This window comes from Peromyscus leucopus, chromosome X (assembly GCF_004664715.2).
Source record: "Peromyscus leucopus breed LL Stock chromosome X, UCI_PerLeu_2.1, whole genome shotgun sequence".
In the NCBI taxonomy this organism is placed as follows: Eukaryota; Metazoa; Chordata; class Mammalia; order Rodentia; family Cricetidae; genus Peromyscus; species Peromyscus leucopus.
Window position 1 is genome coordinate 41156739 of NC_051083.1, and position 16849 is coordinate 41173587.

Below are 16849 nucleotides of genomic sequence, written 5' to 3' on the forward strand. Positions count from 1 at the left end.
TAATCTCTTATTGTCAGAAATCAACAACAATTATGTGCTGTTATTGATCATTTTAGAAATGTGATAATTGAAACAATTTGGCTAAAAGTTTTTTACCCAAAACTCTTTTGAAAACTTGTACAGTTTACTAAGGGGTATCTTACCTTCTTTTCTCCTATATGAGCTCTCTATTTGTACTAGCCCACTGCAGTATGAACAGATTTAATTAGAGTGAAAACTTTCTCCAAAAAATATCAAATTTGTACAATATGAATATCATTAAACTTTGTATACAGAGTTCTTAGTGAGAACATTTAAGGTGTTTGATCACTGTAATTATTTTCTTTTATCATTTTTATTTGGGCTCTCAAACATTCTTAGAATGGTAAGAAATTTTTCTATTACTACTTTATGTCTATGAAGCCCTTTCTAATGTAAGAAAAGAATAATCTAAATGAGTGTATACCAAGAAGGTCATAAGTGCAAATCCCATGAAATTTGTATACATTTATAGAAATTTTAGTCTTCCTTTTAATTACTTGTTTCTTCGTATTTGAATATTTTATCTATTTCTAATTTATTCTAATATGAACAATGAAGAATATATTTGATGTAGAATATTATCTTTAGGTATGCTACTTTTGTTTATGTTACATTTCTTTAACTCTGTGAAGCTATGTTACTATGCCTCTCTAATCCACCTCATAGTCTAATAAAGAGGTGAATGGTCAATAGCAAGGCAGGAGAAAGGATAGGTGGGGCTGGCTGGCAGAGAGAATAAATAGGAGGAGAAATCTGGGAGGAGAGGAAGACAGTAGGGGCCAGCCACCCTGCCATACAACCAGCCATGGAGTAAGAAGGAAAGAAAAGGTATACAGGAATAGAGAGGCAAAAGGTAGATGAGATAATTTAAGTTAAGGAAAGTTGGCTAGAAACAAGCCAAGCTAAGACTGGGTATTTATCCATAATAATAAGACTCCACATATGATTTATTTGGGAGCTGGGTGTCGGGTCCCCAAAAGAGCAAAAACAACAAACAACACATATTCAAGGATACTGATATTTATATAGAGATATTTATTTAAAAACTATTTATTTCAAATGACTTAGAAATGACTGGTAAAACTGAATAATCTTTAATATTTGTAGAACTTCTTGGCACTATGAAGTAGGAATGAAGCTTCCAGGATGACACCAGCTGCTTTCTCCATGTCCTATGACTTAAGTATATGATGTCATCAGCAATAGGATCTAACCATCAAGTTCTGAAGAATAACAAGGATCAATGGAAATAACCTGTAATGTATGTGGGGTGTTTTATGGGACCCTGCTGGCTAACAACTCAAAAGGATGGATTTATTACTGGCATTGGAATTTATTTTTTAATTTATTTATTGTACTTGGTGCTTTGCCACCAAACAGCACCATGACAGGTTTGCTGCATGATCACACACACACACACACACACACACACACACACACACACACACACACACACACACATGATAGCCCACGCTCGTAGGATGTGACAACACATACCGTGCTTGTGAGGATAGTAAAGATATAGCTTTTGTTATTTCCATAGGAGGATAACTTAACCAAAAAAAGGGAGCAGGTCAGTGCTGGGACACATGGGTTCAGAGCTCAAAACAGTAGGAGAAGAATGAGATCAGTCATGTTTTACACTTTTCACGGCTATCCCTCAATAAAAGCTCCACTGAAAGCTAAAGGAAGATGGTCATGGCCCACCACAGCACCTAGACCCTCCAGGGACAGCTGTGATTGGGTCACCATCTCTGGAGACAACCAGCTGTAACAATGGCAGCTCCTTTATACAACATTCACCTGGAATAAAAGCCATGGGTCAGCAGGACGATGGGCATTGATGTTAGTAAAACCTGGCATCTGAACATCTGAGGAGACTGGCTTTGTGATTAAGTAACAAACCCAGCAACCAACAACTTGAGAAAGTTTCCTGCTAACCACAGTAAGCACTGATTTCTTTTCCAAACAGGTCCCTATTAGGTGCTGGCTGTGATAACTGAACATCAGAAGACTAGGAAGGGTTACAAACATTGTATATATTTATCTATAGTAATTAAAAAAATATAGTCAAAAGGAAGACAAGGAAAGACCACATCATTGGGCACAAACAGAAATCTATACTCTAGCCTTGGTGAGACGGGTCCCCAGTGTCTCTCCTAAGTACTTTCTGTAGGTCAGAATGGTCAGATTTTGGTCCTGAAGGGGTATCCACTGCTCTGGATGAACTTCCATGCATAGACTCCAGCACTCCTTTGGCAATACACAACAACACTATCTACATTGCCTACCAGTATAGGAGTTTGGGAGTGTGTGTGTGTGTGTGTGTGTGTGTGTGTGTGTGTGTGTGTGTGCGTGCGCGCGCGTGCACATCTGTCTGTATATTTATATTTAATAGTATTTAGTCAGGAATAGTCAGGTTGATCCTCAGACACACCCGTGGTGATATATTATGTACCTTAATCTTTGCTTGAAGATCAGAGAACAGAATAAGCCACTACATTAAACATAGATGTCAGGCAGTGGTGGCACACACCTTAAATCTCAGTACTTGGAAGTCACACGCCTTTAATCCTAGCACTAAGAAAGAAGTAATATGGCTGGACAGAGAAAGGTATATAAGGCACAAAGAGACAGGAACTAAAAGCTTTTCGGCTGAAGAGTTTTCGGCTGAGGACCAAGAGGTGTTCAGTCAGAGGATTCATGGAGTTGGTGAGGTGAGACGTGTCTCTCTGATTTTTCAGCATTTACCCCAATATCTGGCTCCGGGTGTTTTTATTAGAAGATCATTTTAGAAATTCGTGTTAAACTCACCAATTATGCTTAGGTCAGGGCAAATGAAATCCAGCAGACCTTAGATCAACACAGCAAAAGCCTGCAGGGAGTTCACTGGCCTTGGCAATCACTATTATCATCTTGAAACTGTTCTACTTATTTCAAGTTCAACATGATTTATTTAGTTTTACAAATTTCAAAAGACACTAGGTTCAACTTATGTGCTCTCCCCCTTAGCACCACAAGTCCCAGTTCAGGACCTGGCTCACTAGGATATAGGGAAAGGACCACAGAGCTACATGCATGAGGGATGTGCTACCAGATTGCAGCTCTCTACTCATTACCTACAACTCTGAATCTGGTTCCTTGTCATTATGTTAAAAGAGCACCAAGATTAGTGTACTGAGACCAGCATCCCAGATTGCCCAGTGGACCGCTCTTTTCCTTTTGTTCCAACAATGGGCCCAGCAATGAATTTCTTATTCCTCTACTCATTTTGTTTGAGTTGGGGTCTTACTGTGTAAAGCCCAGACTGGCCTACACCTCAAGTCTTCCTAGTTACAGGCATGTCCCACTACATCTAGCCATAGGTCTGGTGCTTACAAATTATTTCTAACTTAGTATGTTAATGAATATCGCTCCCTAAGATCCTTTCAAGAACAAAACAAACTAACAAACCCATGGAAGGATCCTGAAGCCAGCTTCTGGCTCATGTAGTTCTCCTGTAGGGTCACCTGTGAACCCCATCATCAATGTCTCCTAGGTCCTGGATAGGTACCCTCAATCACTGCCAAGTTTGTCCTCACAATGCTGACTCTTCTTGCAACGTCCTGTCAACCTCATCAGGTCCCTGAAAATCTTGGTGAACTAGGGCCAGGAGGTGGATGGCACCAGGATTTTTATTTGATAACTGAGAAAGAGATTGTATCCTGCTCCCCAATACTAGCAACTTTATTTAAACTGTGTGTGTATGTGTGTGTGTGTGTGTGTGTGTGTGTGTGTGTGTGTGTGTGTACGTACTTTAGGAAGCATAGGGTTTCCATATGTCATTTTAAAGGATACTTCCTCCTCTATACTGTCTTCCCATCTTGCACCCCACTTAACTCCCCTGTTTCATTATCCCAGTTTCTGCCTTCTCATCACCTAAGTTCTATTCACAGTCTCGTGAAATCTATTCCCTATAGGCAACCCCTTTCCAGCTTCCCAATTTTTATGAGTACTTTGATTTAAACACAGAAATCTGAATGTTCAAGTCTATTATCCACATATAATACAAAAGATGCAACAGCTGTCTTTCCTTGTTCTATCCAGCTCTGAGCCTAGTGAATGGCTGTGCCTGGTGAAAGAACAGTAAGATAGGCTTTTGTGAAATGTATTTATCATTTTCTTTCTGTGAGATAACAAAAAAGTCCAAAAAATAAATACAGCCCCTTTGTAAGATTGCATTTTGATTATCCACAGAACTTATAGAACTTCTTCTTTTGTGTCCTTATTTCCTACATACTTGTGGAGACAAGACAATTTATAACCATTTGATCTTACTTTTAGACCTAAAATTATATAGGCTGTCAGCAAAAAACAAAACAAAAAAAATCAATCCAATTATATCTGACAGATTCATGTTGATTTTTGTTTTAAATTCTTCTTATACACTACATTCTGTATCTCCCACAGTTTTTACTTTAAATGTTTCAAGTGCTAGAATATTTTAATTTTCTTCTAAGACTGAATATAATTTCTTCTATGCATCAGAAGCCTGAAGTCACCTTATTTTTTTCCAATCAAAAGCAAGCACTGTAAGAAACCTAATGTTTATAAAGTATAAAACAGGAATTCTGCTGTCAAGAAGGAACCAGACATTATGATAGACAGCTTAGAAGAATGGTTGTCAACCTATGGGCTCTGACCCATTTGGGGATTGCATATCAGATATCCTGCATATCAGATATTTACATTATAATTCATAACAGTAGCACAATTACAGTTATGAAGTAGCAAGGAAAATAATTTTATGGTTGGGGCCACTACAATATGAGGAACTGTATTAAAGGGTTGCAGCATTAGGAAGGTTGAAAACCACTGGGTTAGAGATATTTTAACTTATAAGACCCTTAAAACTAAAATGAAAAGGATACTACAAAATTACATTACATTTCCCCTCAAATAATTCAACTATCCTTCAGCTGCCACTGTTATTATCTCTCTAAATGTCCTCTTTTTTAACTCATGAAACCTTCACCCAGATACCAAGTGATCTTCAATATTTTTGCTCTGATTTCGTCCTAATCATCTTAATGTAGATAAATCCTCAATTTTGCACACTTTAAAATTTAATGTGTACATGTATGTGTGTGTGTGTGTATATATATATATATGTTATATATACAAATATCTGTGTATATGCACACTGTAGAGTAGAGGACGAAAGGTAGGGCCTTGGGCATGCTAAGCAAGTATTCTATCCCTGAACTGTAACTGCATTTTCTTGAATTTTTGCTGTTGCTACATTTCAGTGTTGCTAAGCAGAAGCCAGAAGTGCCAAATGACATGTTTTGAAAATTGGAAAAATTAATAGGTCTAGAGTATAACCTCTTGTCTGTAGTTATATTAATTGATGACAGAATATATACTGCTGCAACCTTGCTAGCAAACAATGTGTCTAGAACTAGTTATCAACTCCTGAAAAATCTTTTATTAAAAAGGAACATTCTCGGAAACATATTTTTCTTAAATGGTGATTATAATACTAATATTTTGTTTGAGTGGTCCCCAATTTTTAAAACTGTTTTTGAGATTAGATTATAACTACAACATTTCTCCATTCTCTTTCCTCCCTCTATGTTCTCCCATATACTCCTCTTGTAAACATGCCAGCCAACGTGGACTGGGAAAAGCCCATGTGGTCTTAAGCCATCACAAAAAAACTATAGGCAACTAAAGAATGCTGACAGTGGGAGAAATAATCCTCCTTGGTTATCCAATACCAAATGGTTGTGGTGATATTCTATTTGTGCTGAAATGTGTTGATATTTTATTTGTTTGTTTATTTATAAAAAAATAAAGTTTGCCTGGAGATCAGAGGACATAGCCAGGCATAAACAAAAGTCACACAATGGAAGCACATGCCCTTAATCTGATCACATGGCAGGCAGAGTCTCTGTGTGTTCAAGGACACAGCCATGCCTGGTGACACATGCCTTTAATCTTAGTACCAACCATAGAGACCTGGAGGTCTGTACAGACAGGCAGTGATGAGGAAGTGAGGTGGCTGGGCTAAGAACCATAAAGGCACAGGTTAGACAGGAAGAGCTTTCTCTATGGAAGCTATGACAGCATGGCGAGCTAAGGTTAGCTGGTGGCTCTCACTATTTTTCTGATTTCTACAGCTTTCACCCTTGTATTTGGCTCTGTGTTTCTTATTCAGTAAGACTGTTTAGAAATTTGTCTACAAATAGTCAGCCCTGTAAACATACACATGAGTAACCTAATACAATGTAAACTGGCACCCAATTTTAAAATATATTTTAGCACATTTATATTATGAGATATGCTTGTTTCACTTTTTAAAGCCATATTAGTAATGTGGCCTTTACTTGTTGATGAAATTGATATTCACTGATAAGAAATTATTGACCCAATATTTTAGTATGGTGGTTATTTCTTTCTTTATTTTAGAGATTAATAACTGAGTTGTTGACTTGAAATCTATTAAATTTGAAAATGCATGTTTGACTACTTTCTATTAATTATACCAGGAATCACAAAATTAGAATATCAATGATAATAACAACAGTAACCACAAATAGAAATAAGAAACCAAAGTAACCTAAAATTTGGATGTATTATGTTTGATGACACAGCTTTGTTTCAGAGCACATGCTTAGTACTATGTGAGATCTGGGTTCAGTCCTCACCAACTGAAACAACGAACCAGTCAAACAACCGACTACCTTTGTACTTGGACAGACTCCTATGAGACGCAGCATTTTTGTCTGCAGGTCTATCATCTAGACTAATACAAAATAGAACATTGCCTTCATCATGACTTAGCATATCTGTAGCCTAAATGATACTGACAATGTATTTCCTATTGTGTTAGTTTGGATTGGTTTTCATTATTTGTGGCATAATCTAATGTAGCTCAAAAGTGCCAAGGATTTATAATGTTCTGAAAGAAATTATTGTGAGGAATATTTATAGAAATTATTTTATCTATATCTTTTAGACACATATAGACTAGAATTTTTGGAAAAGAGAGATTTAGACTGAGTTGGTGAATACTATAAATGTTTTCACAGAATAAAACAGACAATTAACATTTAAGGAACATAAATTATTCATATCAGCTGTCATTCGACCTCCATTTAATATCTAGGGCTGAGCTGAATTCTAAGGAATGCATAGCGACCTGAAATTAGAGCTGCAAGTTTAGACCTTCTCTGCCAAATCAGCTCCTGTGAGAGGAACACTGACATAGGTTGAAAAGCATGTCTACTTCTAGGTGAAAATTCACATCAAATTAGAAGAAAGAGAGAGAGGAAAGAAGAGAAATCATGGGAAACCCTGACATAAAGAAACATTCAGGTTTTTTTTAGGTCAGTAATTCCCCAAACACTTCAAAAACATACTGTTTAGCTAGGACTTATTAATTTTCTTTACATATTGTCATAATATTGTCCAAGAGGTGAAGGGGCGGGACAACAAAAACTAATGATATATAAAAAGGATATAAGAAACCTTGCTATTTGATATGCTCATTAAAAACAATATTAAGAAAAAGTATTGTGAATGGTGGTCTCCTTTAGGAGGACAAATCACAGAAGCTGTAGATTATTAAATGACAGTCACAGGGCCAATGATTGGCTACCTCCATCCAAGTTGTTTGTCAGGGAGGCACCTGGGGTTCCTTAAACAATAAAGGCAATTGTCACTGATACTAGATGTCTACCAGATCTAGGTGTTAAAATCCTATTTTTGAAAACATTCACATACTTTGTTTCAGGATATAGAGAATTCAAGCTGAAACTAGGCTTCACGCTTTCTGCATTCTGGGTAGTCCTCATAGTACTGGAAGGTGTATTATATGCTATCAGAGGGAACTGAGATCAGTAGTCTTACTCAGTTATGGACTCTGTATGCAACGGTCCTTACTGGCTAGGCAAGATGAACTCAGTGGTATACCAGTGGAAAGTCTTTTGGGTGCAAGAGATGCTTTTTTACTGAATTTGATGCCTGCTCCACAGAGAACAGTCATATCTGGAATGTGGTCAAAGATCAATCAGTGGTGAGGTCATGGGATCTAATGGGAGAAGACAAGCTGTTGCTTTGAAAAATGGACATGATGACTCTAACAAATTGCCTATTAAGTAACTATGTGCACATAGAATAGTGCTGCTGTCAGCTTTGGTCAGAAAAAGCTTCTTTTAGCAGTGGTCAGAAGTGAATGGAGACACTCAAAATTGGTCAAAATACCGAGAATAAATGAGTATTGAGTACTTAACCATAAATGGGACATATCACCTCCTCAAACACTCCAAAAACATTATAAAAGAAGTAGGAAAAAGAATGTGAGAGCTGGAGGAAGAAGGGGAGACTTAAGGCACCTGACTCCTGGGCTGGTGTGCTTGTGAACTCCTAGTAATTGTGATAAACTGTACAAGATTTGTAGAAGATTGGAAGAACAACATCATTATAGAAGGGCGAATTATCCATGGATACTCACACCTTCTGATGATTTATATGCAACGAATGGTTTATGGAGAAGAGAGACATTTTATTTAGTGGTATAACAACTGGTAAGGTCCCCATTACCCATGGTAAGCCCTGAAAACATATATAAAAAGTAATAACACTATATGGACTGAGAAGGTTGCATTTATGTATTTACATATGTAACAACAATAATTAAGAAAAAGAGCTCATGAATTTGAAATAGAGCAAGGGCGTATGGGACGGGCTAGAGAAAGGAAAGAAAAGGGGAAATTATGTAATTATACTATAATTCCCCAAATTATATGAAGCCTATTATTGTTGATAATTCATATATGCTAAAAAACATTTCAAAAAACCAAAAAAATACATTTTATTACCTACCCTAAGAATAAAAACAGACTTAAGTTTATGGTAAATGATGGCATTCCCAGAGGAAATGTTTTAAGTAAGACCTACTGTGTCCTTATTTTTTCTTTTGAGACAGGCTTTGGCTGTCCTGGAACTCACTATATAGACCAGGCTGGCCTCAGAGTCACCCAAGTGCTGGGATTGGAGCCAGGTGCTACCATGTTGGCTCCTATAGTGTCTTAATTACTGAAAAATGCAAATTATAGAATGAGAAACAGAGCTCACATGTGTGCTGTCATCCTCTTGCTTATGGTCCTTAAATAATGAGGAAACTCTGAGATTAATATCAAAGTATATTAAATATCAGAAAAAACAAGAAGGTTTTAGATGATGAACTGCTTTGGAGATTTTACAACAGAGTAGGATGGAATTCATTCTGAAGTGTCAAAGCCACTGCCCAGGCAATGTATTCAGTGTTTATCTTAAAATTCAAGTCACAGCAGAAAAGTAGAAAAATCAATAAGGAATCCAGCAGAAAAGCCAGTTAAATTTAAAAACCATTTGAAGACAATAAAAACAATTTTAGCCACGTGGCTTGGTACCTTTTTTTGGTTCTGCCTTCACATCTTGCTTCCTCTGTGTCTGGCTGGTGACTCCTGATCAGTCTTCCCCTTCCCAGACAGCATAGGTTATCAAATAAAGAACCCAGTGCCAGTAATGAAGCTAATTTTATATTTTCTAATTTGTAAAACAAAGGAAATGAAGTACATTATGACTTGAATTGTTTTTATTGTCTTCAAATGTGTGTCTACTACATGTGCATGTTTGTGTGTGAACAAATGCGTGACCGTATGCATATGTATTCATGTGTATGTGGACACCAGATTCCCACATTAGGCAATTTTCCCTCAATCACTCTAAATTTAATTTGTGAGACAAGGTCTCTAACTGAAGTGTGGTAGGTCATAGATTTCATTAGGCTGACTGGCCAGGAAGTTCCTAGATTCTGATGGTTTTTAACCTCCTCACTGTGGAGATCACAGGTGTGTGCTGCCACACCAGGCTTATACATGGGTCCTGGATACTGAACACAGTTTCTCTGCCTGCACAGGAAGCACTTTACTACTTCTTTTCTATTCATAACCATCTTATCTTTAAGCTTTGTATTCTCCTCAACTCTCAGTTTAATGCCTCTGTTTGGAGCTCTTTTCATTTTCTTAATAAACTACATCTTTGCTTTTAAAAAAGATGCTGAGACAGATGATTAAAATAAATACAAGGAGACGATCAGCCTATTGCAGGGAGATGTTAGTAGGGTTTTTTTTTTTTTGCTTCAACTAATTGACTTTTGTTAAGATAATATTTATATTACCAAAACTTGATTATTGTCATTTAAAAACTTTATTATTTCAGGCAAATTAATAATTCTTGAGATATAGTGGTTTTTACTTTTTATGGCACAGGGGATTAAGCCTCAGATGGGGTAGGCATGCACATACTATTGAGCTACATCACAAGCCCAAACTTTAGATTTTTAAAATTATTATTTTTTAAATTTCTTCATATTTGGAAGTATATTGGTGGGATTAATATATGGAAAAACTATCTTTACACCTGAAATAAATTTTCAGGTAAACATTATGGAAAGCAGTAACCATTTTTATTATAAGTATGGGTACTTCTAAAACTTTATAATCTTTTAACAGTTTCCTTACAAACATACCCCTATTTTAATTGGTATGATATCAGAACACTGAAAGTTTCAAAATCAAGAGAAATCTATACACAGAACATTTTTTAAATGTAGCAGTTCACAAAATGACAGAATGTAAGAAAGAAATACTGTACCACGTGTACGCCTCAGAGAGCTAAACTGGAAGGCAGAATTCTCGTGGAGGAAGCTATCCCAGCAATGGTCAATTACAAGATTCTTGGGTTCTTCTTTATCTAATCAAGAAACAAAGAGATATTATACTTCAGTGTCACACTCAAGAAGATAAAGTTCTATGGAAATGGAAATTAAATTAAGTCCTTTTCAAACTTAGATATGTTTCAAAGTATGTTTTGACAAGAAATTTAAGTGACATATTTGAAGAACATACTCAATATTAGAATTGGTTTTCTATATAACACTAAAATATTTAAAAATCCATTTAAAAATTGTTGGAGCTTTAATTATAAATACTCAACAGATGTGGATCTTCTATTCATCCAAAAATGGATCATAGCTCTTAATGTATACTGGGTGTGTATGTATTTATGTATACAGACACACACACACACACACACACACACACACATAAAACCACATATACTGTCATCATACAGGCAACCAATATACACACATAGCATTTACGCAACATTAATTATAAGATTAAGCCCAGGGCAAACAAGTATATACTAATTATCTATAAAATGAGATAGATGCACAGGTTGGTAAAATGTCAATATACATACTTGGAAGGGAATGCTGAAAAATATTTAATTATAGAAGTACGTGATTCAAAATGCTTTGAGTTTACTATGTAAATATGTAAAAGTGCAGTCTTGTGGCAAACTGCATTAGAATGGCTTATAATGAAAAGATCTTAACCAGAACTAATAAATCAGAATAATTGAGTGGCAAAATAAATAGTTATAAATATTAAGAAATGTAAACAGTAACTGAAAACAAAGTGATTGTTAGCAAATAGAGCCTTAGATTATTCACCTGAAAGTGGGTATAACAATTATTCTATTTTTACTTTATAGTATTTGAAAGAGTTAGTTTTTTGTTTTATTTTGTTTTTGAGACAGGGTTTCTCTGTGTAACAGCCTTGGCTGTCCTGGAACTCTCTCTGTAGAGCAGGCTGGCCTCAAACTCACAGAAATCCCCCTGCCTCTGCCTCCCAAGTGCTGAGATTAAAGCTGTACACCTTCACTGCCCAGCAACCGTCAACTTTTTGATTGAGGAAATCAAAATCAGATAATGTATTTAAGTTGATATATCAAAGGTCTTTTGTTTGATGCTATAATTTCCAGTCATAAATCTCTAATCTTGTAATAGTATTTTTAATATTTCAAATATATAAAATTTGAACATCTAAATTTGGGAGTGACTTTGAAGGTGTGAGGATTCTTCCTATATCTATATTTTGTTTTATGTGTAAAGTCATTTTTTCCTGATTAGCAATCTGTGTTGATTACTATTACACTTAACAAAAATATTTCCTTAGCATTGAATGTGTTTTGGGCATGATCCTGAGGGTCTCCAGAGACAACATTTGCATCATCATATATTGCATACATTTATCAATATTGAAAATGGAAGTTGACATTATGCTAATACTATGCTAATCAGTGTGTATATTTTTACCTTTTGATTGTTTCTAATAAACTATTGTTGTCTGAAGCAGAGTCCAATTTTATTAGAGGATTTTACGTAAATCCCTATTGTTACACTTAAATTGAGATAAAGTAAGAAGACTGCATAATCTCTAGAATATCCCATTTCAGTAGGAAAATAATGAAAATGCTTACTTAGTTTGTACATATCAACTATTGCTTCATTTATCCATACAACTTTTTAGGTACATAATTATATCGAAATCCCACAGAAATAGAAAATCAGAAATAGTGTATTGGTCTATTTGCTATCCATATGTGGGATAGTTTTGAAATGTATATCCAATAGTTTTCAGGTTACAATAAATGCTCAATATTAATGACTATATTTAACTTCTGTGCTATCAACACCCATGGCAAAATGGTAATACTCATTTAGGAAGGAATGATACTGCCAATAAAAGTAAGTCCTGATATTAAAACGCTCATAAATGAGCATGTCTGGAATTGGTCATAGGAACAAAGGAATCAAAATCTATTTGACATGTAGTATGTGCATCATAGGCTCTGTCCTGATTTGCAGTGTTTCAACTCATACTCTTGTATCTTACCATGGCTACTCGCCATTTCTTTACTTTAATTACCAGCAGGGTAGAAATTGGGGAGAAAGAGTTTGAGGATGAAGACGTAATTACGGATGAAAGATGACTGTTATAACTGAGTCTGTGGACATCACCCATGGAACAGATGTATATATCTAAGCCAAACAAGGCTCATTGAGGACTCCCTAGCATGTGTGGATTAGGTAAAGTCCCTGTCTGATGGCAAAGTGGAAAATAGAGGTCAGAAGAGCTGAAACAATGAGAAAGTGGCATTAAGGAACACTGCATGGAAACCTTTGATAGGATGAAGGGAATCCTGGCATCCAAAGGAAGGAAAGAAAGAAAGTGGCAAATGTCATTCTAGTTCAGAGCCTTATCACTAGAATTTACATGCACCACCTATGACTGACATTTAGGTGATCCTGAAGAAGGTATCTTGACATGACTAGACCAAGACCTTGTTCAATTTATGCACTGTATAGCTTTGAACAATTTTTTAAAATTATATTTTATGTTCATTGGTGTTCTGTCTGCATGTATGCCTATATGAAGGTGTCACAAACCCTGAAACTTGAGTTACAGGAAGGTGAGGTTTCATGCAGGTGTTGGGAATTGAACCTGGGTCTCCTGCAAGAGCAGCCTCTTACTGCTGAGCCATCTCTCCAGCCCCAGTTTTGAACAATTCCTAAGAGTGAGGTTTTACAACTGAAAAACATATAGGTAATTGTAACAGTTGTCTGTAAAACTGAATATAGTAATGATTCGTAGGGCTCTAGTGTGAGACATACTGGGTTTTATACTTTGCTAGAAACAAATCCTATGTTCCTAGCACATTGAAAATTTTCTATAAATTCTTATGTTTCAAAATACTCATTGATGATCTACATTAGGGATTTTTTTTCTAATCTTAAGATTATTTAGGCCATTTCCTGTTTTCCTCTGTAGCTATTTTCTGAAATTAGCATAGGGTAATATATACATGGACACTTGAATCATTCATTTTCTTATAGCTTGCCTTACATAAATCTTAACTGAAAACTCTCAACAGAGAATTATATTTTTACAACAATCAAAAACACTATAAAATTAATGTTCTTTGGTGAACTCCCATGTACAGATGCCTTCATCGGACATGATACTCTTAAGGGAATCACATAGTTGCATATACAATAAAAGACGAATCTGAAGTATTGGTGAGGTGGGGAGAAAAAGAGGCTTGGTAAGAATGGTTGGTATGTGAGAGGGTAATGAAGGGGTAGCAGTGATCAAAATATAAACTTTTATGAAATTTTAAAATAATAATATAAAGTTTCCTTTTTTCCCTAATAACATAACCAATCTTCAGGGATGAGATACAGCAATGGCAAGTCATCTATTCTGGGTAAGTCTAAAATGTTTTGGTAGTAGCCAATTTATAGAGAAAACTATAAAGTGAAATCAGGCTTCATAGGGGCAATCCACTAATTGGTCAAAAGAGCTTCTTCCTGATATAAACAACTGAAAAAGTCTCCCAAAATTTTATAAACAGTGACATGCAATATTACAAGAAAGGCTTTCAATAACATTGCTAACACATCATGATGGATATTTCTTCATCAATTGAAGTTATGAGTATATGAAATATCCAAAGAATGGAGTTGGCTTAATAAAATTCTTAGTGTAACTGCTGGAAGGTATAGTATATTTCTAGTACAGAGATTCTGGGCTCCTTCAGTTTAATTCATGAATAGACTTCAGGGTTCTCAGAGAAAAGAAAGCTTTTAAGTCTGTTCAGTTACTCTTCAGCATTTCCTCAATCAAGTTTTTTGTTTTGTATATTTAGCTGACTATTTAGAGAGGAATCCTGCCTGTTGAGAAGTTATGTACAAAGTTACATGGGCTTTGCCTTTGCAAACTTGGTTTTCATTCCATTCCTTCACTTAATGGTTCTGTGGTCAGAAACAACTTGCTAGCTCTCTCTGTCCCTTAAGCTTCTCATGTTAAAATTTGAATATAATGAGTACATTAGGGGGTTGATATTTTAGAGTTTCTTTGGAAATGATTATTTGGGAAGTAATCTTGGGGTGTGCAAACTGAGGAGTTCAGAAGCCAGAAACAAATGGAAGCACATCTGTAACTGATACATTGTGACCCAAGTTACTGCTACAGGAGATGAGAAGTCAAAACATATGGTGAACTAAGGATTTATGCTGAATACACAATGCAGAAGAATACTATCCAGGGATATTATTCACTATCCCCTGGCATACATAGGTTGATTGAATATTAACTCATTGACACCTCAAACTTACTCCAAGTGGGCAGAAAAAGCTCTTTCAGTCAGAGGAAACACTCAGAAAGATTCCAAGTTATTGGCAATTGAGAGACAGCCCAAATTAACAGTCGCCCAATATTTTCTGTTTTAGGATACATTAAGAAATTACAGGTGAAGTGCTTAGTAAAGGATCAGGTACAAGTTATGGCTGAATAACTGATGATTGTGTATCACCTAATCCAAACATAACTGAGTATCATTCAATTTCAAGTGAATAAAATATGTCAACCAAAAAATGTGTTAAAGTTAGGTTCACATTCTCATGTGCAAATTTCAGAAGACAGCAAGAATTTATACGTTAGTGGAAAGCAAAAGCACTCGTTAATTATGCCCTTGTGAATAAGAGCAACATTGTCGTTAGGCAGTAATTGTGTTTGTTGTCAGACTCAGAGTAGTTGAGTACATGAAAAAAGAAGTTTTCAATTTCTGAGCCAAATACTATAGCCACGATGATTTCAGTATGGAACAATTTTAATTTGGGCATAGCTAAATACCAATTTGGCATACAAAAGTGTGTCAATAATATATAAATATCCTTAGAAATATTTATTTTATATAAGATACTATAGCTACTTGGAAACAAAATAACAGCATGAAATGGTTATGCCTGTTAAAGAACCAGATGTTCTCTCAGATGTGGGGGAAATTTGAGGAATATACCACAGGATTTCCTGCTACCTTTGTTCATAGACTTTTCCACTATAACTGGCTTCAATTTCTTGGAACTGTGATTCTCAAGTCCCACCTATTCTCTCAATGTGTACATAATGTCCACAAAATACTTCTGGAATTAGCCTTTAAAGTGTAAAATCAAGTGTATGAATGCATGAAGCACAGATTCTCTTTTGGAAATTCTCAATGGCTCTGGATAAATGAGACATGCTTTCAGTGATAAGCAGGTTCTACACTGAAACTTCTAGCTTGGTGTGTTTAACTTGGAGTAACTGCAGAAGCCAAGAAACTGGAAGAGGTCATTGGTGATAGTGGTAGGCAGGGAAGAAAGACCCTTAAGGGAGGAGGTATAGCAGAAAATAGGTAATATGAAAATGGAGATGGTAAATAATTGGGGTGGAAAAATTTAAATAGGGATATGGGTGGAGGGGGAATGGGAGAGAAGAGAAGAACATGTTAGAGGAATACCTACTATCTTGAAAATGTGTATATATGGCTGCTCCTAGATGTAGTGTATTATTAAATAAAATCCCAGTGCCAAGTGTGGGATGCTTCTTTTTGAGTTATTGATCACAGAGATCCGAGAACCCTTATACAGTTTCATTAGAATTTTTATAATCTTTTGCATATCAAGAATTGGAATATTTGAAAAATATTATAAGAATCCTACATAACTGAAAATATTGTAAGAATCCTATATAACTAAATCCATAACTAACTCATATGTGGATTTAAAAATAAGATCAGAAGACTACTTAGTACATAGATTCTGGATCAACTACTTAAGAGATGTGTTTCAGCAATGGTATTTTACCTCTTATTTTTTATGCTTTCTATTTTATAAAATGTTTTTATACTATAATGAAATAAAAGGACAGTTATCTACAAAATGCAAGAAAAACAACCTACTTGTTAATACGATATCAATGGAAACATCTTCCCTGGTAGGATTTATGAAATGTATTATGACAGATGCCTGAAGACCAAGGATTGCAGTTACTCTTTCTGCTTCTATAGGCCTGGGGAATAGTCCTACTCCAAAGAGGTAGAATTTCCATTCTTTAAACTGTTTTAAAAAGAA

At 35.6% G+C, this 16849-nt stretch overlaps 1 protein-coding gene across 1 annotated transcript in view; it reads right to left on the minus strand.

Moving 5' to 3' along the window:
- Cfap47 (cilia and flagella associated protein 47) overlaps positions 1-16849 on the minus strand; it is a 236509-nt gene that overhangs the window by 24148 nt on the left and 195512 nt on the right. Inside the window, exons 57-58 of the mRNA XM_028872040.2 lie at positions 16678-16834; positions 10705-10803 (exon numbers count right to left, since the gene is read on the minus strand). Of these exons, the coding sequence (XP_028727873.1) occupies positions 10705-10803; positions 16678-16834 (256 nt within the window). The remainder of the gene's footprint in view (positions 1-10704; positions 10804-16677; positions 16835-16849) is intronic.